The sequence below is a fragment of the Bolinopsis microptera genome, chromosome 1 (assembly GCF_026151205.1).
Source record: "Bolinopsis microptera isolate Bmic1 chromosome 1, MBARI_Bmic_1.0, whole genome shotgun sequence".
Lineage (NCBI taxonomy): Eukaryota > Metazoa > Ctenophora > Tentaculata > Lobata > Bolinopsidae > Bolinopsis > Bolinopsis microptera.
Window position 1 is genome coordinate 18,439,312 of NC_087072.1, and position 24,099 is coordinate 18,463,410.

General features: G+C 38.9%; 1 protein-coding gene across 20 annotated transcripts in view; it reads left to right on the forward strand.

Moving 5' to 3' along the window:
- The window catches only part of LOC134819688 (band 4.1-like protein 3), a 36,740-nt gene extending 12,905 nt beyond the window's left edge, over positions 1-23,835 (forward strand). Inside the window, exons 6-24 of one of the 20 annotated variants that reach the window (XM_063829774.1) lie at positions 5,667-5,801; positions 6,190-6,300; positions 6,756-6,803; positions 7,685-7,782; positions 8,166-8,237; positions 9,042-9,125; positions 9,237-9,429; positions 11,402-11,467; positions 12,183-12,566; positions 13,073-13,258; positions 13,877-14,050; positions 14,210-14,301; positions 14,512-14,587; positions 14,763-14,843; positions 17,919-17,972; positions 20,914-21,015; positions 21,193-21,312; positions 21,457-21,545; positions 22,983-23,835. In XM_063829774.1, coding sequence (XP_063685844.1) covers positions 5,667-5,801; positions 6,190-6,300; positions 6,756-6,803; positions 7,685-7,782; positions 8,166-8,237; positions 9,042-9,125; positions 9,237-9,429; positions 11,402-11,467; positions 12,183-12,566; positions 13,073-13,258; positions 13,877-14,050; positions 14,210-14,301; positions 14,512-14,587; positions 14,763-14,843; positions 17,919-17,972; positions 20,914-21,015; positions 21,193-21,312; positions 21,457-21,545; positions 22,983-23,007 — 2,190 coding nt within the window. In that variant the 3' untranslated portion in view covers positions 23,008-23,835. The remainder of the gene's footprint in view (positions 1-5,666; positions 5,802-6,189; positions 6,301-6,755; positions 6,804-7,684; positions 7,783-8,165; positions 8,238-9,041; positions 9,126-9,236; positions 9,430-11,401; positions 11,468-12,182; positions 12,567-13,072; positions 13,259-13,876; positions 14,051-14,209; positions 14,302-14,511; positions 14,588-14,762; positions 14,844-17,918; positions 17,973-20,913; positions 21,016-21,192; positions 21,313-21,456; positions 21,546-22,982) is intronic. The other 19 variants (XM_063829782.1, XM_063829789.1, XM_063829798.1 and 16 more) reach the window with 19 other exon arrangements.
- The last annotated feature ends 264 nt before the right edge of the window (positions 23,836-24,099 follow it).

Below are 24,099 nucleotides of genomic sequence, written 5' to 3' on the forward strand. Positions count from 1 at the left end.
TGCTTTGATCTAAAACCATTACTGAAACTATAAAGGCAAAATAAATTTGTAGTTATTAAATGCAAAGTTTAATAGAGTTGTCCATAATTACGGTAGACAGCCGGAGCTTCAGATCCGTTTGATTTCGGCAGAATTTTAAAAATCTATGATTACAAAGCTTTAACTTAACTATTGGCAACAAGAATCTGACCTAGAATCGTTTACCTCCCATTATTATCAAATACCCAACATCAACAAAATTTAAAAGCATTATAAAGCTTGAGCTCATTGGATGCTCTGTACTGCCTTACTAGCTACAAAGTATTAAGATACTTTGTTTGTGGTCGGATATAGTTATAGTAGTAATGGTAGTGAGATTATATTGGAGAACAATACAATCAGTTCGACCGCTCACTCTGACTCCCACAATCCTTGCACACATGCCTGCAATAATGAATTACCTTTTGCGGTGCCCATGTCAGAGGAGCAACACCTCTTATTGAAACATTCCCTGAATATGTGGTATAATTGGCATGTTCTATACAATTATCAATTATTCAATGTTATAGTATTACTCAAGCGTAACCACCTGTTGAGTAATGAGTATAGTGGTTAGCCTTGTAAGCTTCTCCGAGATGATAATTGCAGACCTTTATTTAACATTGTTATATAGCATTATAGATCAAGTGTCGGACAATAACACCAACCGCTAGTCTGCACGCTCGTAATGTGAAGGAAAACCGTGTTTATTTTTGCAAAAGCAAAAACAATTAATAAGATCTTTCTAATCAAGAGGTGACCCGGTAGTTTCATTGCGTCCTAATATATATTATATAAGAGATATATATCATAATATATTTTCATATATTATGATATACAATATCATTGGTCTCTCTCTCGGTTACGGTCAACGGACGCTGGCCTCCTGCGGTAAGCAGGAAGCCTTCTCGCCGTGCCCACAGAGTGCACATGCAACTCCTGCTAGCTAGACGCCAGGACTCCCAAAGTATATACATAATCATTAAAAATAAATATCATCACAACAGACCTCTGGAGTGTTGAAGCTATATATCATTGGTCATAGTACCGGAGTTGTTCACAGGAAAAGCATCAAGGTTGAGACACAGCGATGTTACAGTAAACGGGTAAAGCTAAGGGGTGCTCGCTCGGAGCTCAACACTCAATGGTACAATATTCGTCAGCAAAGTCATTATTGTAATTTATAATTCATATCATTGTTTGAATTGTAATTCGGGGACCCCTTCTCCGAACATCATGTCTAGATGATATTATTAGCTGCTGATACATGGCGTAGTACAATGGTCCCAGCTGGGTCATCGAGAGACCATGGCGAGAAGGGAGGGCGCCTACCCACTCACATCACACCAGCACCCACACACTCCTGCAGAAACGAACAATGCAAATGTACAATTAGTTAATGGACAGATGCAACAAGTTAAATTGTAAACTACAGATCATAATAATATAATTGTGATTGCGGATAATCGAAATAAGTTATCAAGGTTGTAACCGTACCCTTCTCTAAAGATGGATAAAATAATGCGAGTGCGATCTCTTTGTCTGAAAGTCCTTAAAAGGCCTAATTTGTTGAATAATTAATATTATATCACGGTTGCTTCGGGTAAAGTCGTGTGCTCTATTAACGCAATGAGACTAAAGTGCATCTTTTTATAGATTTGAGTGGTACAAAAAAAATTTATAGAAACTATAATATGAGAGCAACGGGTATATTAGTACCATTCAAACCCATTAGTGCCATCTGGATTATGGACCAGGTTTTAACGAGAATTTTAGGTTAAATTTAATCTATTTCTTTACAAAATTTAACCAAATTTAACTTAAATCTTGTATGATTATTGCATTGATTATGATATATTATATTGTCATAATATTATAAATATGAATTTTAAATGCCCTATTAAGCGCCTATTATTCACAAGGGTTCACGTCCACACTAACAATTCAGCAACAACATGGCTGTGAAACGTGAATAAAATAACGTATGTTTTGTTTTTGTTAGATAAGAGATTATGTCTACAAATTTTACAGAATTAAAAAATTTAGGACTATATTCTTAAGATTACAAGACAATATTAGATCATACCCTCTCGACAAATACTAGCCCTCGTCTTAAACCATTAACTTGAGCCGGACTTATAGCTATGCAATAATTTAAATAGTTTTAATTTTATTGTATGATTCAATTGCGAAATTGCTTAACTAAGGAGTTGAACTGAGGTTGAAAGCAAATATTCGTATAATGTGGTTGAATGATTTGTTCTAATTTAGATAAATAAAAAATGCATTTTAGCAATGTACGTCTGAATCCTAATTAGAGTTACGTAAATCGTAAGCTTTATTTAATAAGTATACGAAGAACACCCACTGTGCTTGTCCTGACGCAATGGTACAGGTAAAGAAGTGCAATTAAATCGCCATAGAGTTAAAGAAGGGTCCAATAATCCTTCATAATGGCTTGCTTGATGATATAAGGACGGTAATTTGACCGGAACCCCCTGGATAACTCAACTAATTACAGATTACCGGACTATTTCCTATCTTGCCTCCTTCCTTAACTCATTTAAAGCTCTACTCTGGATTAGCAGATGTCTTGAGTGCATCCCCCGCATGGTCTACCATACCAGTCAGATAAAGTAAGACTAAAACTGTGCAGCTGTTCACAGAATACTGGATATTATATCACCGAGTATGTTTCCAATCTGTCTTGATCTCAGGACCCCTCCCTCCCTCCCTGCTCCAATAACGTAGTTCCAATTATTGTCCATATTATAACCGTACGATAGACAGGATATTGGCGAATTCATAATGGCTTTCCAGGAATAGTGCCTGATTTGTAGAACTCTTTGTGAGGCCTGACAGCTTTATTGGTTGCTGGACGCCTTGGGAATTGCTTTCTAATACTTGATGGTGGAATGTCATCTGCTTTTTAACGACAACCAACTCTGTAAAGGCAGCGTTTAAGTCGGATATAATTTGATGCTAAATTTTGCTATAATGTCCTGTTACAGGTAGGATATTAACTATTGATATCATACAACGTAACAACGTAATTATGAGTTAGGACAATGTTCAGACAGAATGTTGACAGTATTTATGATACAATATGCGCATTGCGCGGGTACTGTAGTAAGATGCACCAGAAACACTTTTTATTTAAAAAATACTGGAATTGGTCAGAAAGATGTCGATCAAACAAACCATGCTCAATACAAAACTTTACTTTCGTACAAACTACAACGAATTAAACTACGTGAGACTCGGAATGACGCAACCGGTCAAGGTGTAAATTATGTTAGATGTCTCAACTAGGTAAAGGACCGATTTTTAAAAGGTGTCCCAGTCATAATGATTTTCGATCTTCATCTCTTATTTGATGGTTTCGTTACTTCATAACTATAGTCTTCTTCCTCTCCATCCTCTTCAGGCATTCAAACGACTGATCATAAGGAATTTGTAATCATCCTAAACGCCGTAGGATGAAAGTTAATAAACTTAATTAAAGCAAATAACAAACACATTTATTCGTGTTGACAATTGAGTCTAATTCTAAAGAGAGGACAACAAAATTAAGACAGCGCTCAAACACCAAGTAATCATCGTATTAGATCTGACCGTCATTAGAACCCTCAACCAATCACAGCCTTTAATCAAATCACGTGAACATTGGTTGGTAGATGGTTTGTAGATCCGTCCGTCATTGGAATTCATTTTTAAATTGCTACGATGAGGCTCCATTTAGAGTAGCTGGGCTGCTATGTGGTTTCACGGTCCGGGACTACTGAAACAACACACAAACAGCAGCTGGTGGAAGGTGAATGAACATGGACAAGCTAGTACTATTAACTAAAGACATGAGAAGCACACAGGCCCTGGCACCCTGGGAGAGTGTACCTACACCAGGGTGCACCTATTCAATGAAATGACCTTGTCTGTCCCTCGAGCGGGAGCTAGAAACACGATACTGCCTCCCAGGCTCCGATTACCACGCTCTACTGCATCCTGCCCAGACATACTACAGATATATCCCCTGTGTGGTTAGTCTTGTACCTGGATCAGGGAGGGAGATGTGGTAACATTCCTTATTACAATGCTGCCGGAGGATTAAATTAATCGTCCTGTCGGGCTTGTCAACCACAATGCTGTGTCAGGAAGGTGGATTTCCTGAAGATAACAAAAGATTGCTACTACCAGGTGCCTTGTTCAGGACTCCTGCCGATCGGGAGGATCGCCCGGGAACTTGGAAATTACCAGACCCCGCTTGATGGGTGAGCGGTTAACAATAGAAATACCAGTCGTTAACAAAATTAACAGTTCTGTAATGTGATAAACTGTAACTAACAGATCGAGAGAGCATGAGCAGATTATAATGAATGTTTTTATGCACACTTATTGCGGATTGGTGTGATGCAATCGTATTCGTAAGTGTCCACTGTTCAGCTACTCAAAGTTAAAAACCAATCGTGGGTCACAATATAAAACTGTTAAACTGATGCAGTATGCACTTAAGAAGTATTCAGGAAGTCGTATGTATGGTGGACTGTGGATAAAATATATAACAAAGTATTATAAAATAAGTGCGGTTGATAACCGTTTTGTGGATAGTACAGGGTGTTCCAAAAGAAGGCCTCCAAGTGACTTTTGTTAATAACTCGCCTTACATTTGATTTTACAGCTTAAAACTTCTCAAATAATGTGGTATGTTGCTCCGATCCTGAATCTGTGTCTAAAATATCAGGGTAAAACTCTGGAACTCTGGATTGATTCCCAGCATTTTAAGGCTCTAACCCATTCAGGAGCTGCATGATGATCACGTGATCCACCCTGTCAATAGTTGCAGGATCTAGCTAGCTCCTGGGATCGGCTGATCACCGCATTATCTGATTAGGTGCCCGGTACTCAGCTGCATGCTAACGAGTCAGTCTGTTAGAGCCGATCAAGCACCCAATCAGCACATGACACCTGCAATAAATTACGACTCCTGCGAGGTTTTCAGGCAGATTAAGTGGTGATCCAAGCTCAGCATCACATGACCATCACTTTGGGACCGAGAACAAGCTGATAGCAGAAAAAATTATCGAGATATCAGACATTTTGTAAAAAAAGCGTCATAAGGCTGCCTCACCCAACTCGAATAAACTTGAAGTCTGAAAATGCCCTGTAAATATTAAATTTTGTTCTAAAACTGTTCTTGAGTTATTAACACGGATCACTTGGAGTTGGGGGACTATTCTGTAGAATAGTTTCATTTCGCATGTGATTTGCAGACAATATTCACCAGAGACGAGCAAAAGGCCGTGAGGTGCAGAGCAAGTAATATAGCCACTCTCAATAGTGTAAAATAGATTGGATTCTCTGGTCACGTGAGAGGTGTAGAGATCCATTTAATATATTGATCTGAAGCTCAAGTAGCCCGCCTGAAGTTCGACTTGATAGATATATGTTGTTGCTCTAAGGGACAGATATAAGACATGAAATTAATGTTCTGTAACAAACTTTCCGACCAACAACATTTTAATTAAATCGTAAAACTATTGAAGAGTTAGCTAGTAATATAATTATAATATATATCACTGTTACGGTAATATATATTATATTATTATAAAATCCGAAATTATTGGCCGTTTTTACCTCCACATTTTCTGCAGAATGAGGAGTTTGAGTGCCAAGTGGCGGAATTCCACAAATCCCACGCCGGACAAACGCCTTCAGACGCCGAAATGAACATGCTGGACAAGGTGAAGCGACTCGAGCTGTACGGAGTTGACCTTCATCTTGCCATGGTAAGTGCTTCGACAGAGAAAAATTATAATCAAAAATTCTGAATATTTATTAAAAGATCGTGGCAGTGGCACGTGTCGGCCGTACGTGGTATGAATCAAGTTTTTACCATATACGGTGCGGAGTCCTGCCTTATCCAATACCAATTTAAGATGTCTCAACGATCATGGCTGCAACGACCATGGCTGCACTGCGCAGCATGGATTGAAAGTCATCTGAGTTATCATTTTGTCGATTAACTTTAAAATGAGCTAGTTCGATTTAAATTATCCTTGTCGAGCCTAAGCCCGGTCAGTTCACGACAAATCACCGATTCTTTAACGGTCTGAAAAGGATTAATCTATAAATTGCTTTCCTTTACTCGAACATTTTGATACGATTATTTAACAGGATCTGGAAGGAATCAGGCTATATATCGGGATCTCCCCAACGGGGATACGTATCTACCAAGCTGGAGATATGGTCAGAATGAACTCATTCAACTGGGCTAAAGTTCTTCAGGTATATAATATATAGTAACGAACTACAGATTAGATGTTGGTTAAAGAGGGCTCTAAGCTGTTGAAAATTAATTAATGGTTATCTTATAAATTTTGTGAAAATATCGACGAATTAGAAGCATCGCCAAGTCTGAGAGAACGGAAGTCTTCGTGGCACATTTCATCACGCATTTATAACATATTTTTACCCACCTTATCATAAATGGAAGTCAATCATAGCCACACGATTCAAATTTTAAAAAGACTATAACTATGTTGGAGGAAGCGAGAGACCGAAAGCTAACCCCAATAAAACTTTCATTAGATAATTAATGTCGTGTGGTTTAATATAGCCGCGTGAGCTGTCAATTTCTCTATATGGAAATGAGCTACATGCGGTCCGGTGAATATAAGATAATCAGTTCCATATTAACGACAGCTGGTGTTCTGTCAGTGATTAATCGACATTCATTTCAGGTTTCATTCCACAAGGACAAGTTTTACGTTCAGCTTCGACCTTCAGAGGTGAGTGTGGTTGAGCGTGGTCAAGAAGTATGTTAAATGTTCGATTATGTATGGTAGTGAACAAGCCAACCAGCGAACCACGAAACCGAGAGGAAAATATGGCGATGAAAACCATCAAATATCCCTAGGAGACTGAGCTTAGCAAATTTTTGAGTATGAGAGTGGTAAATACTAAATTAAGATTATATTCAAGAGATTAATAGGCGTGATAAAAGGATTCCAGTCTAGACTGTGTAGCAAAATTAACTCAGGTTGCCGGCACTATAACATAGAAACAGAACATCAAAATTTGAGATATCAAAGCTGCGAGCCTTATAACATGGTAAATTATTTGACTGCTTTACCACGCGGACAGGACTAAAAGCTTTCTCGATTGTTGTAAAACTCGATCAATATATTAATATGCCCTATTTAATTGACAATTTGTGTCGACTGTCGAGTTTGAATTGTCATGGTAACACTGAAATTGCTAGGAAAAAGGGAGGCCCATAAAACAGCCGAGACCTTAAAAGCATAAGTACGCACCAGGCATACTCCAGGCATGCTGACGTTGAGCTATATAGAACAGTTTCATGGCAAATGAAATTACATATGTTGCAAATTCTAAAATTATAGGGTTTTCAAGTTGCAATCCGGCTTCATGATCTTTTACTGAATTGTCTGGGGTGATGAACCAAGGTGGCTCGAATAATTGTTCCCTTGATAGACACTCCGCGTTAACAGTTAATCCCCAATAATCGATATGAATGCTCTATTCTTCCGGAACTGTATTAGTTAATTGGTCATTCTAATTCTGGGCAATCTTTAAAAAAACAGTTCGCGGTATGTACGAACTACCGATTAACATTATTGGCATCATCTAATGTTACATAATATTTCAGAAATCAGTAGTTAAAGATAAGATCGGTTTTAGGATACCCTCTGTGGCAGCCTGCAAAGTACTATGGAAGAGCTGCGTCGACCATCACACTTTCTTCAGGTATTGAATCACACTACCTTCAGGTATTGAATCAATCAGAAGTTTGGGAGGTCGATCAAGTTTGTTGTTACATAATATTACGAAGCCTTCTATTCAACAAAATAAACGTGACCAATGTACCAACTGAGATATCAGATATAAAGTACAGAGTTATATTACAACATGCGCAATGTTCACCTGGCACTAGGTAACCAACACGAAGATAACATTGCCCCTGGGTCGGGCTACTTAACCTGGTGGCCCATTGTACTCAAAGGTGAAATTGCCCTGACCCTGTTTAGCCCTAATCCTTGTAACGGGTTAGAGTTCCGAGCTGGGGGGGTTGTAATAATGGTAATAACACCCCACACTCATCACTAACAATAGGCTGTACCCCTCCCCAGATTGTACGTGGCAGAGAAACGAATGCCGGCCGTGTTTGGGCTCTTCAGATCCGGATCTAAGTACAGAGCAAGGTAAGTTTGATAATGTTTAAAGTTCAAAGTAATGTTTTGTAATTAAATATTATCAATTGTACCAAGTACCAATTGTACTTTTGCAGATACGTGATCGATTACATCGACGGATACTGAGAGCAAAGGAATTTGCAGAAATTAAATTATACAAAATTCTTTACCAAGCCGTGGAACTTGGTCGTTTGAGCACGGAAACTATTAGTCCATTTAGTGGTAATGACAGACCAATAATGTATACTGGCTACCACTCTATACTACTAGAGGTTATGGAATCAGCTACTATATTCCATTGTGGAATATATGTGCGTTTTGGTGACTAATGCACAGTTGTAGGGCGGCCAGCTGCCTTATACTAGTCCACAGTGTGACGTGCACAGAGCCCCTCCCTCTGCCCAGCTAAACTAAGCATCTTAATGGAAAATAGTCGAGCTTTCAAAAACCCAAAATAGGTTTTTTTTAAATAGTTTTTAAAACCCGAAATAGCTAAAAATAAACGTACACTGTGCAAGAGGAAGGCTGAAATCTCCATTTTATTAGCCGTTGGTATGAAAATTTGACACATCTTTAAATCCCATATCAAGGTTGCCGAATATTTACAGTATCGCACTTTTCGTATTTGTCGAGACAAAAAAGTATATTTGGCGATCTTAAATCTAGTGTTGAGTACTCAGGAATGAACAGCTAAGGCAGAAATACGGCGCCACAATCCAGCAGAGATCAGAAACTAGTACATGCTCTTGCAGAAAGTGCACCAAACTTGATTCGCATAACTCACCCAACGGTGTGTAACCCACTTGATTTCAGTGTGCGAGGAACACAGAAACAAGCCCTGGAAAGAAGCAAGAGTTGTCATGCTCTCGCCGAGTTTAAAGAGGTCACATTTGAGAGGTAACGATTTTGTTAAGCCCTTATAAGCTTATAAATAGTTAGTATTATCCGTTTAAAATTGCCTTTTCTTTTGATAGATCGTGTATTTTCTTGATATAAGAGCGGTAGCAGACATCACCTCAGAACACCAAGTCAGCGAATAGGCAAGTCCAGATCGGAGGGAGCTATCAATCTGTTGGGAGCTAAACCCTATGTCAGGAATTCATTCTACGACACGTACCGATCAGCTCCATCAGACGAGAGATTGAACAAGCAAGGAGATAGTTTCATGGTAACTACCACTGTTTCACCAGTAGAGAGACAGGTTAGTCTGGGGAATAAACACATACTTACATACCACTAACTTTAAACTAACCTACAATTACATGGAGACAACAATACACACAAAAGTTACAAAATACAGCAATAACTAGATTTAATTTCTATATACTTAATGTACACATTCTAGTTGGGTACTGGCCTGTTCTTTACACTACTAGCAGTTTATTAACGTGTGCGGGGATGATAAATATGCCGAAATTCGGAGAATTCGGAGTTGTCGCCGAGAAGTGCAGCCTCGTTATTTGATTCGTTACTCAAACAGGGAATTATTGTATCGAACATGGTAGAGTGGCCACATACGAAGTAGGGATATCTTTTTAAAAGTATGGTATCAAAATAGAATGGAAAGTGTCGACAAGGTATAGCCTCCAAAACGTTATGCCTCTAGAATTAAGTCGCCTGTAAATTAAATGCATCTATTATTATCATGACCAAATTAGGGCTGCTTATATTCTGGTATCATAGATGGACGGTACCAGAACTAAGCCATGCCAAGGCAAAGGAACCCACGTTTAACGTTATGCAATGATATCTATCGAACGATAAATATGGCCGGATATTCGCGTTCTGTAGAAACTTGTAAAGTTGTGAAATGAACCGTCCAACGAGGAGTGGACACTATTCATGTTTACTAATAACACCCAGTATTCTAAACACGTGAAATGACGTGGAACAAGCAGCCACCTCAACAAATGAAGCCTTGCTTTCAAAAACGCTATCAATTAGCACAGGTATCTTTTAAACGGTCAGCACGAGGCGTTATGAACTCATGACATGAGGACCAATTAAGCGATCTTAATTGACGATTATAAGCTTGCCTGTCCTGATAACATTTCAATATATCCGCATCCTCAGTGCACGGGCTGTAATAATCGCACGGCAGGAACAACCAATCGTTTAATAACGGCGAATTTTGACCCTGTTAAACCCACGTCAACAAAACGAGTCAGAAGTTGTTTTGGTGCGCTTCAGTGCTTACTGCTCCGTTATTAACTGAGGTTTAGAGACAAAGTTTGTCCACAAACGGGCAATTACGCTATAACTACTTCTCCAGAAAGTGTAAAGTCAGGAAATTTCCTGACCAGGAAACGGGTTATGTCCTAAAAACAACAATAAATAGTGAGCTATTCCGTGTCACAAGGAAAACGTTTCCGATTTTAAACGACATTTCTGACTGTTCTGTTCACGCAGGATTTGGACGAAGACTCGGACAGATACGCTAACAACGAGCTTGATCAAACTGAACCCGGAAATACAAAAACTCCGACAATACCGGACACCGGATTAACAATGACAGTGACGGATCTGCCGGAGGAGGGACCGACTTACATTAACTTTAGGGACCCACAACACCCACGAAATGTGCGTAAAAAGTGGTATTGTGCTGAATATAGCTCCATGAAAATAGTCTAAATTTAGATACACCCAACAGAATTGTGCGTGATTCTCGAATCCAATTTGCTAAGTGATAAAGTCTGCAGATTTATGTGACCGACCCTCTACAAAGACGCTGAGCGGAAGACTTAACAGCTTTTCCATTCAAAAACACTATGTCGGAAATTCCGCCCTTGGATTTACTTTGAGAACAGAATTATTGAGACTACTGTGCCACGTTTTCTCTTATAAATAACATTTGCTTTGTCATTATATTCCTAAAGAATCGTAAAAACGGGTGGGATAGTGCAATAATCAGTGATCGACCGGACGCAAAATTTTTGCCAGGTCTGGTGGAGCCATATTCGGCCGGGGACTGGTACTTCTAGTGGGGGAGGGGGGTGGGAGGCGTGGGGCCTTTCCACTTGACATAACAAGAAAATATAAAATTTAATATTAAAGATAATTGATAAATGATTTATCATTTAGTAGATCTCCAGGTGATCACTGACTACTGACTATGATAACCTTATATCATTTTTTTCATTCCAGAAAGTCACCTTCATATTATTATATTTCAGCCATCAGCAGAAGATGACCATGTTTATAACAACATGGCGAACACTCTGGGACCTAAGTTCGTTCCGGTAAGTAAGCAAGTGTAAATATTTTGCGGGGTGGCACTTTGGAAACTGAGTTAGAAATTCAAACGAACCCGGCTAAGAAATAGAGATATTGCTTAATGGGCTACATTGATGAGGTTAAATCGTTAGAACAGCTCCGCTGGAATTGAATGATACTTCATTCGGTCGACCTTGGGAGGCAAAATTCATTTACCGTAGTTTCGGCCAGTTACAACTCTCAATTAGCTCTGTTGAGTGGCGGTTAATCTACCCTAGCATCTTAATGAGCCGTACAAATTCAAGCTCTGCAGGCAGTCATTATTTACTAACTGTTCTTGTGACTTGGGTACAAGCATCATTTTACTTGAAAATAACATCATTAGTTGCTAATTTCTATTAATTTGTTGCTAACATTCATCACCAAGTTTCAGCAACTTGTAGTTTAACAAGTAAATCCCCTCTGTAAGTGAATGAAAGTGTGAGAGTTGTGTCCTTTAACCTGAGTGCATTTCTAGTGTGAAAAGTGTTTAAACTTTTTCCAAAGTTTAATCTGATTTATAATAGGGAACATAATTCCTTCTGCTCCTGCAATCACTTTATTTTCTAGTTCAAAATCAATTGGTATCCCCCCACAAAACATGTGTTAATGTAATGTGCAAGCTTAGATAAAAATAACTTTACTGCACAATCTCAGAAACAAATTCCAACGCTAAGATTAAGTAACTCCCTTTTAATGAAGGAGCCGGCGCCTGAGGAAGACCACATGTATGCAAACCACGGAGACATCCCTCCTCCTAACCCTAGACTCGACATTCCCACCAAAGCAGAAGAATCATCTGGTGAGGAAGAATCTTCTGAAGAAGAGGATGATGATGAAGAAGAAGAAGAAGAGCATGTATATGCTAGCCACGCAGACCACATAAAACCCGCTCCTGCCCCTGACCCTCCAGCTCCTGAAGTTAACGAGCCTCCAAAACCACCCTCTGAGGAAGAGGAAGAAACCGATGAGGAAAGCGAGGAAGAAGAGTCAGGAGAAGAAGAAAGAGAGTCAGAGGAAGAAGAAGAAGAAGTGGCACCAGAGCCAGAGTTGGAGCCGAAGTCTCCTGCAGTGTTTGTTCCCCCTGTGAGTCTGGGTCTGCATTGTAATCCGGTAATCATGTGCATGATTGAAGGGTCCAGCTTGAGCTGTGGACTTCCTTTTTAATGAATGATATTGATGTTGTTCACGTTCGTTTGAACGTTGGTGACAATTTATTGTGCGATGTATGGGTTATCACGTATTAAATAATGTTCTGTTTAAATCATGATGCTGGAAAACTGCAACAGGTCTTGATGACCTGTTTACCCATGGTCCTCTCTGACATGTTCCTTGATTAACATTTGTTAGAACTCAAGTTACTTTAATGATAAGCTAGAGCTTACATGCTTTTAGGAATATTAGTTGGAAGCTATCTTCCATCACATTATCCTTATTTCCTCTTGTCAAGTTAACCGAATGTACAGGTTCCTCGGGATGCACGCAAACATTGTTATTATTTCCGCATGCAATGATTTTATTGACAGGATCTAATTTTGTCTTGCTGGCTTTTTATTCAAGCTGGAACAAGGAACTAAGTTCATCTCCTCCAGCCATCAACTAAGGAACCTGAACCCGTTGAAAGTGAAGATGAAGATGAAGATGAGGATGAGGATGAGGATGAGGATGAAGATAAATCATCTGATGAGGGAGACGAAGTTGACGGGGACTCTTCAGACGGGGAGTCTGAAGTAGAACAGATCCCCTTGTCTGTTGTAACTCCGAAGAAACCACCACCGGTACTAACAGCATGGACTAAAGGAGACAATCTAGCTGCAATCTATCTCGCTGCTCATTGGACCTCCAGTGACCAATCTATTATCAACCGCTTAATTTGGATTCTTCTGATCATTTTTATTCTAATCTTTGCTTGATCTTTATTCTTATTATTTAGGAAACTCTCTTGATTCTTGTGGTATTTAAATACCATTTAACGATAAGATTCTCTGCTAATCTTCTTGATCTTTCCGCTGATTACTGGTTCATTTTACGCTGCCTTAATGGGTTAATGAACATGACATCATTGACTCTTATCTTATCTTTAATTTCGTTTCAATTAACGTTGTAATGCTGCTGATCAGTAATAATAATTAATACTTTGTGATGATTATTTGTTACACTGAAACATTTAGATGAATTTTAGATAATTTTCCTATTTCCAATCTATATTCATGATAGTGATAACGCTTATAAAATATTCTAAACAGGACTGCGTTCTTGTTTCGCATGTTTAATCTGTACATGAAACTCTCCGGATGACCCTGAATGGTATGAGTCGTAATTGCATGACTTATTGAACTAATCCACAAAGTGAAATATTCCTAAACTCTCCCAAAACTAAACTAAAACCCCCTCAGCCTCCTCCGCCATCATATCAAGAACCTGAAAAAGAGATCCCTCTATACACCGCAGTGGTGAAACCTAAACCGCCGGTAGTTGCCGCTAAACCGGTGTTACCAACCAAAACACAACCTCAACTCACAGTAGACAGTAACCGAGCTAAATCAGCATCTCCCATACCATCAAATACGGTACATTTGGTAGGGAGTAGTTCATATCAGATCTTATTCTGAATGTTCGTTACAATTCCCATTATTATTAACAAAATATACTTATAACGTATTTAAAATTTGTTTGGGATTTCGGGGAATATCTTGTGGCAATTTAATAGAATGTTTCAATTTGTTCAGAATGAGCCGCCTCCAGTGGTTGAATACGACACGATAGATATAGTGAGAGCTCCAGTAGTGCCACCTAAACCCACTATTATGAACGGAGACAGGTAAATACAATACGAGCACAATTACAAATCTTTACTCTTTAGTTAGAATATTTTAATTGGCACTTATTATTTAACGATGTGCGATATCAAAATTATGAAACCGATAAACCTGACATCTTTTAATCATTGTTTCGAATTGCAAAATAAGTAATTGGATAATTTCTTTCGCATGGGATCCATATCATGACCCTTGATTGATTATTTTTCCAGAAAACAGCCCGAGGCAGACAAACTTAAGAACAAATTCAATGAGAAAGAAAACGAAGAAAAGCTTCCGTGGCACGATGTAAGTGACTTTATATGAGTGGTACCCAAGATAATATACCTTTTAGAAATACTCATTAATTTACCATATTAGGGTTGTATTTTATGACTATTATATATCAGTACAACTATATAATATATAACAATCAACGTACCATGCAAATAAGAGGGTGCGACAAAGTTAATGACTGTTTCAGAAGAAATGCCCAAATTATCGGCGGCCGCCGCCGGAACGGCGGGTTGAGGATCAGTACTATGGTCAAACATGGTCTCCAAACGTGGGTTTCCTGGTCATCTTACATCTTATTCATGCTGTCTTAGCACCTTATTATACCCACAAATTGCTATACTTACTACCTCTAGCTCTTGCCGTTCTAAAAATACTTCAGGATCTTTTACTTCAAAAGATATTCAACTTTTCTATGCTAATTACTTATTTCTCTAGAAAGCTTTCTGCTCTCCTTTGTAGAGATCAAATTAAATGAGGAACACGGTATTAAGGTTTTGGGAGAAAAACCAATCAGCGTAGGAGAATGGTGGACCATTATGATTAAGGGAGGGAATATAATTATAACCGCAGTCAGCAGCAATTTATTTAGTGATTTTTTAGGTCGAAAAATTTAATTAAACATGAGAAAACATGGCGTTTTCATTGCCGATGGTGCTCTTTGGAAGGCCACCTAACCATTTTAGGAACGATGTAGTAAGCGTACTGAACATATATTATTACACATAATTAACTTTACTTTTAACAACGCTTCCTCAGCAACTGAATCTCCTAATTTTTAAATTCCGTTAAAATTCCATTTGTGTTTTTTAAAGATTCATTTAAAGAGGTTTGAACGATTCTTTTAGCTCAAGTATTCACAAAACTTCATAAACTTTATGTGTTATAATTTACAATTCTTTATGATAAAGAATTGTAAATTATTTATAATTCGGGAAGTGTTAAACACCACTGCAACTGCAATTGAAGGCCTTTCAAACTTAGCCTTCTAAACCTTCATGATTTTGCAGATATGAGTTTAATATACATTTTTGTAATCTCATTAGGTTCGGGTTTTTAATTGCCTTCGAGCAAAATCAAAACTAGAGCACGTTCAAATCAAAGTATTCGGATATATAAAAATTCGAACGCCAATTCGAACATAATAACGATTCGCAAGTTCAAATATCTGTTCGAAAGCTGTGATACCAACATTTGGATTTAAATCGCATTAAATCGTCAATTTAAGAAGCATCAGAAGATTCTGCTTGCACATATTTACGACATGCTGACAGAACTACACATTATTTATACTGTAGTACTATAGATTCGAATAAACTGGAGAAAAATATTGGCTCTAACCCAAGTTATGCCTTTATTGTGTCCTAAGTTTATGGTTATAATTGCGTATGTTATCCTAAGCCTGAACCATAAACTGTTCTAATTATGTGTCGTTATATACTTATACAACATATTAACCTTCTCCAACAATGCCCAGTGCAGCAACCTCTTACTTACGTACTTACTTACGTACTTACAGCCTCCTCAGTCCTCAGCTGGAAATAATCATGTAATGTATTCCTTACATAGTGTCGAGCGTGCCGGGAATAATATTTAACAATAATTAAGGAATGATTCTGGAGAGTGTTGACGTCATTTCACAGAGTGCAAGTGCAAAATGCAGCATTTTGAACGCCTGCAACTAAATGACAAGAACTGCAAACGTCTGAAAGTGAAATTAGGAAATTACATTCACAGCCCTGTGGAGAAACTGTGCAATTAGTAAGGCTCAAACTATCAAATGTTAAGACTTAAAGTGTGGCAATATTACACGTATCCAACAACACACCAAGCTAACAACGTATTACTGGAATGCCGAGATACCCTCACTGGTCCAAGCCAGGGTGGTAAAAGCAGCTTGAAAAGTTGCTGACACTAGTTCGGGTGATGATAGGAGACCGTGGCATGATTTCGGTTAATTTTTACTGCCCGCGCCCGTGTCGGTCAATCCTGCCAATTCCGTCGAATTAAAAGCCTTTATAGACAGATAGACCAGGGCTTAGTCGAATACAAAGAAGTATTCGTTCGATTACAATACAATTGACGGTTAACTTCAAGTAGCATTTTTCATAAAACACAAAAACGTACGTAGTTTCGATACCTTCGTATGGAGAGAATTGAGAATTATAGTGAAAGGACTAAAGTCATTGATCTATTGATACGCAACTTGTCAGTAGAGTACTGTATCGCAAAATGACGGACATTAAATGTATAAATAGCTTTAAATATCGAACAGATGTGCAGTTTTTTGTGGGCAAAGATTCATTGTTTTACAGTTGTTGCGTAGTGTGTAAAGATTTTTCATGCCATTGCGTCCGATGATGTTCGCGAACTTTGTCATTAACTTGTAAAAGAATTTATTACAAGTTGGTAAAATAATCTATAAATAAACGATAAAATATTAGTATGCTTCGACGATTGCGTTTTCCTTAGCTACGCATATTTTGAGAATAACCTCATCGAGCTACAATCACAACAAAAAATATTATCAAAACGTACAGTTTGCCATGATGGGTATTTCATTCTCAACATGCTCAGTAAATATAATAGAGTTTAGAGTCCAGTGCCTGTCTCACTCTCAGTAACTAACAGTACAGTAGCGTGGTAAATAATCCGTGTTAGTGATCACTTTCTGAACTGAAAATGACCAGAAATATGCGCGCTGACGTCAACAACCCACTGCATAATAGCAATGATAATATCTAAAAGGAAGGTTCCACCTCTAGTTACAACTTATACTGTGACGTCACACGCGTGACGTCACAAGTACCGGCTGCTACTCGAGCAGGTGCAAACAAATCGTATTTATATACCCATTCTAATGGGTCGGAGCCGACACGCTATTTTAGTACTTATGCTGGGGACGAAAGGTCGAAGATGACCAGACGATCGCCAGACCTTCCAAACAATAGCACCAAAATTAGTGCCTGGAATATCAGTATAATTACCGGTATTTTCATGTGCCCAGGAGCCTTAAACTTGTACACCACCAGACTGTAGGCTCGAGGCAATAGTACAATCTTTTGGCCTGTTGAGCGGAGCAGATGGTATAAAAATAGGAGATTAGTCTTGACACGCGGTAGATAATGGATTGCATGCTTTTAAATACTATAATTCTTTTTATACTAGAGTCTAGAATGCTAACTATATCTTTAATGTTGCTACTTACCTTTATACATAAAAACATAGCACGAATTCTGTATCGAGGAAGTGCCCATTTCTACAAGTACAATGTTACCCATTCAACCTGTTGGGACGATATCTTACTGTTTATTGAGCTTATTTTAAAATATTGCTTCCATTTCAGAAGAGCCAGTATAACCTGGACGACGAATGGCTGGAGCTGGACCGTCTCACACAGGTATGAAACCACACGACCAGAACGGTTTGTTTGTATTGTTAGATTTGTTACTGTGACAAAAGGACATATTTGGGTTATTTCGCCATTCTTGTACCAAGGATAGATAGCTCTGTTGATTACCTACGGTGCGAAATTCAAATTCTCTCTTAAAATTTTATTTTAAGAGTGAATTTAGTTTTACATCAAAAACATGATAAACGGATAGTCCTTCAACATTTCTCACGTCTATTGAATACCCAAACAAAATTTCGATGGGCTTATGAGTTAATATTGTTAAAAACTACTCTCCTATCGATCTGTGGTAATTACTTTGAAATGGCCGAATGATAATTATATATGATTTGCAATTAGCACACTCTAAGCTTCTAACCCTGCCAGTTCGCTTTATGGAAGTATGGATGCTTTAGATCAATAAGGAGTTAAATCAATGAATAAGGAGTAGTTGATGATAGGCAAATAATAGACACGGTGTGGTTTTTCTTGATTTCATCATACAAAATAATGTAACTATTGTAATCATCAGTGTAGTTACATTGTTTTCGTTACAATGTAAAGATAGACTGGCGTATCTTGGCATTACTCACCATCTATCTGTCACTTGTTTGTTTTGCTTGCAGCTTGATAGCCTAAATGAGAGAAAATCCAGTTGAGCGCACCAAATACACAAACTTCTTGTCGAGAAATCACGCATTCCAAAGACGACCAGATGATTTTCTAACTATACCACCCAATGGAAGGCCAAGGGGTGTGTCTCCGCTCTACGATCCTTGGCAACGTTTAGGCTTGGAATTGGGTTCTTGTGGCAATCTCCGGTCTCGCCAAACTAGTTTAGAGCACTATAATAGCCGAGGTCCTGAACCTTCCAATTTAGTGAAAGGTCTTAGTCTTGACTCAGTCTGTACAACTTATTCTCAGTACAAGCAGTATGCTCCGAATCCTCAGAATGCTCCTCAATCCCAGAATGACCCAAACGTCCCTTATCGGCCGTACCCCCCAAATATTCCTCATGTTTCACATCATTACGTTTTACCCAAAGCTTTAAAGCAAACATGGAGCATTCATGACTCAACACCATCGCCCGTCAACGAAACGAGGGGTTATGATTATCATCCTTACAATAATAATAGCAGTAACAACAGAAGAGGGCAACAGTCTGAATCCTTCGATCAGGAGCACCCTGTTAAACTAGATCTGAGTCTGGCAAGGCGACCATCTTACGAAGACTGGCCTGAAGAGGATAGGGGTAGGAACCAAAACAATAATGATTGGTTTCCTGAACCTAGGGATGCTGAACATAATTATAAGAATAAAGGCAATAACCAGATTCCTTGGGCATCTTGCTCCTCAATTGATATACCTGAGAAAAGAGCACGACTATTCAGTGAAAATGATGATCTTAAAACCAGGATAAAGAAACTTGTTCACGGTAAAGACGCCAGATACCACCCTAGTTTACAGCACATTGATAATCCCACAAAGCACAGTCCCTCGCCCAGTCCACAAATAAAGCAATTTTCTCCTTTGCCCAATTTAGATCGTCAATATGATCAATGGAGGACCGCTCAGACCCCTAATAAACTTAGTCTAGCATGGTCCCCGCTGGAGTTCTTAGACGGCGATCCTTTGATAGGCGCTCCGCTTACACCTCGTCAAACATCGGCTAAAAACCTGTGGGAGGAGAAAGATGTGGACTCACAGTTTCATGATTTGACCCACGTACCCGCTAAAGTCAAAGACAGGGTATATTCGCAGAACTATCACCACAAAAACGGCAAACCATTGTTTGAGCTCAGGACTTTGAGGAGGGGAGCTAGACCGCGATTTAACAGCGATGACTTTAGGAATTCAGGGACAGGAGCTGGCGCAAGAAATCATGAGAGGCCCCTAATTTCAAATAAATCTAGAACAGCAAAACCTTCTCCCAAGCATAACATCAACAAGACACCTCCGCGATTTGACCGCACTAATAGTTTAAGGAAGGTAGTAAGGCCACGATTCTACAGCGACAACACGGGGTCAGTGGCTGATCCAGTTATCCAAGACAGGGATCACACCAGCACGGCACCCTTTAAACATACAGGAGAGGGAACCCAGCCTCGTGTTAGAATGTCACCTCACACTTATACAAGAGATGAAGACCGACAAGATTCTTTCCTGAACGACTTATATGGAAAAGGTTCAACGTTCAATCGTAATTCTAGAAGGACTTCAAGCGCACGTTTTGAAAAACCTAGCTCAAGTCCGAAGCGTAACGCACACTCTAAGTCTAATTTTGATCCACGAACTTGGCATGATAACGAGCATGTGAGCATTAATGATGACATTCAGAGTTTAACCCATAGCCTTAAAAAGGGTTTACTCTCACCTCAGTATCAAGATGATGTTAGAAATATAAACCATGATCGTGAGTATCCTCACTTCGAGTTACGAAATGAAGACCGATCTACCAGTCCACGCTTCAATATCAATTCGTTTGTACCAAAAAAAGCTAATATCCCCAGATATAGCAACAAGGTCAAGACATCGTGCCATAAAGGTTCTCCGGTCGTGTTTTCTGACTCTTATCATCCTGAGGATGATTCTGCTGCAGTGAAATTTATTAGCGGCTCTCTAACACTTGATCGGAACGAAAAACAAGCCCGTGGATTAGCGGAATTAGGACCGAATCGAATTATAAATTCTGATTTTGAAGCAGAGCGTTTCAAATGTAGTCCCGTGCGTGAGGCAGTTTATTTGGATTGTCCTGATTCGGATTCAAGCGAGCCGTCCGAGGACAAAACTGCCACTATAATTACATTTCGATCTGTGAGTTAGGCAGAAAACTGAAACTGATTATTTCACCGATCTTAAACTTTTACCACAGATTCTGATAATTTTCATCCATCAGCGAAATCATATGCTACATTCAAATTGTTGACTATTTCAATTTATTTCATTTCAGGACGTCGCGCGCATGACGGACGACTTGGCGATGGATCTCGATCTAGATGGTCCAGAAAAGAACGTCTACGTCGTCAACCCACAAAAACCAGTTAATTTTAATGTAAGTGATTAGATTATTGACCACAATAAAGTTAATGGTTTTGACTATATTTTGTACTTCAACGCACATTGCATGACTGACTGCGCAGCATAAGTCTTATTTTTGTTGTATGTTCTGTTTATTTTTGGTATGTTTTCTCCTCTCTGTTCAAACTTGCATCCCGTCCCTCCTTGTTAGGCACCGCGAGGTCTTGAAGCGGCACCGCCTCCTTCTATGGGATACGGCACCCCACCGGCTGTGCCGTCTCCTCCCTCGTCCCGACCTTATCAGTCACCTCGACAATATTCACCGAGACAGGTAACCACCTAATTCTTTGTACTGTTGTCTTTTAATTTAGCGGATTTGTCTTTGGTTTGGTGCATGTTTAGCAATTTGCATGAGTTTATTGCATGTATGTTTTATGTATGTACCTCTGATCGTGGTGTTTATGTAACATATTAGCAGGAGCCCCCCTCTCCGGGTATTATTAACGACACACCCTCCGCCGCGGATATTATGAAAAAGTGGCAGCAACGAGAACGACAGACGAAGTGAGACCCCCTTACATAATTTAATTTTGTGTGTAATATTTGTGGGTTTCTATTTTCTTCTGAAAAGGGTAAAACAAATTCTCTGTTCTGATTTTGAATATCGCAGACCGACCAGACAGACAGACCGACCGACAATTAAGCCTAGAGCACAACACTACACTCCCTCACCAAGACATCAGGCATCGACCCCTACTGACCGACTGACGGATCGACGTTCTTCTCTCGAGAAGATTCTAGCAAACAGGCGTGTAAAACTTGATAAATTGGAAAGAGAACTGTCTGATCTGGACCGATCCAGCATGAGCAGAAGATCATCTACGGACAGCAGAACAAGATCAAGTGAACGGAGGTCCTCACAAGATACGCGATATTCCTGTGACTCTGATTCTAGCTCCAGGAGATCAAACCGTCTTTATTCATCAGAGAGACGTTCCTCTAACAGGACGAGCACCAGACGACCAATACTGGAAACTTGTGGTACTCTCCCTGAACCACCTCCTAGAGGCACGTCACTCGACCAGATTAAAAACAGGCACCTCCAACGGAACAACTCCATGGACAAATTTATTACCAACTTAGATCAGCTTCAAGTAGACCTGTCCAAGATACGACCCAAACCAAGGGAACACTCCACACCGCGACGGACAAACAGACCGACAAACACATCTACTGCTGTCTCTTCTAACCACAGCAATAATTTGAAACGGGAGAACTCCTTCAAGATCGCTCGTGAAATTATCCAGAAATACAGATAGGGTAACACATATGCTCCCGGTCTCGTAGAAATGCGGTCAAAATGTGGTAGAAACTATGTATCTAGAGTACTCATCTTCTATCACATGTAACACCCATTATTAGACGTCCAGTTCATGTGACCTCGTTACTTAACTGACTCGCTGCCATAGGTGTATTTTAAATTGCTTATTATGATAAATATTTAATTGAAAATTATAACTCCGTTTTGACTGCATTTCGAGTTTATGACGGGACCGGTAGCATACCTATAGCATTAGCTGTTGAATTTCTGTAAAACATTGAATTATGGTCGGTCTTGCTCGCGATCCTTTAATTTCGCGGTAGCACTATATTTCTGGCATTTCTCACGGCTTTTCGAGTATTGCATGCAACATTTACTTGTCGTAATGCACCACTTAATTGTTGGAATATAAGGGGATTGCTCACTAGAGGTGGTTTAAAGTGGACAAGATGTCGCCCACGTAATATATAATCGATCCTTTATGCAATTACGAAATCTTTCTTTAAAAAACTCCGTTAATTGGTAAGTATTGCGGGCCGTGAAGATTCTACTTTACGGCTGAATGGTGGTCACGACAACATTAGACAAGAGAAAGATTGGAATTTGAGATTATCAATAAACGGGCGCAAACGGTTGCCTTGAATTCAAATAAAAAATTCTAAAATATCTCAACTTTGCAGGAATGAGACGAGAAGTTATCATTAGTTCAAGATATCACACTATAGAACTATAGAATTCAACTGTGTACAAAGCTAAGAAAGACCGCTGAACGAACAAGCATCAGTCACGTGACCAGTGTTTCTCGTGAGCTGACCAATATGCTGCACTATTTTACTTGGGAGTTGGACCGATGAAATGGATTGGTTAGGGAAGTTGATTCAAAACGAACGGATGAGACGTTATGTCTTAATGATGATGTGATCGAGTTATGATTACCACAGAGTACAGACTTTTATGTTGGCGATGTGTGTTGTGTTTGAAAATCGGTGTTATATTTTAGTGATATAAGTCGGCTGCAGCTCTCCACGTATTTGTATTCATGTGTATATTATTCCTTTGCCATTATAATTGTGTTTATGTTATCTTTGCAGGAAAATGCAATAAAGAAAAATTAATTTTTTATGTTATGCATTGAATAAAGTGATGATTTTTTCAAGCTTTATCAGCGACTGAATATTTAAATATTTTATTTCTGAAGTTCTTAGTTAAATTACATCACAAGTGATATCTATTGATTTTCAGCGCATGCTTTTCTTTTTGTTTTCAGAATTCAGATGATATTGGCAGCCACATCTCTTTACAGATTAATTTGTGGTTTTGCTGGCGTTTCTATTTTAGGGATATCAGATTAATTATTCTTTAAGTTTTAGTCGTCCTTTTAGTAAAGTGTTTTCAAATTATTGAACATACTGAATATAGTCTACTCAGAGGAAGCCTTTCTATGCCAGAATGTTGATAGCAGAACATGATGCCCCGTTAAAACTGTGTAAATGTATTGGTGTAAAATTTACATTTTACTTCATAGCAAAATAACGTGTATGTTAATTGGTCGCCCTATTGAATTATTAGACAACATTTACAATTTACCGCAGTTAATGCCTATGAAAACAGATCGTTCGTCCGATCCAGCAATATTGGCGACACAATAAAGCCGGTCACAATACAAACACATCAATTGTTTTGCTTGATTGAAAGTAAGTGCGATTAAAACGATTTTGATGCTGGATTAAATTAAATTTTATACTGCCAGCCATCAGACACTGCTATAAAACCATGTGAATGTTCGGCTGAGACACA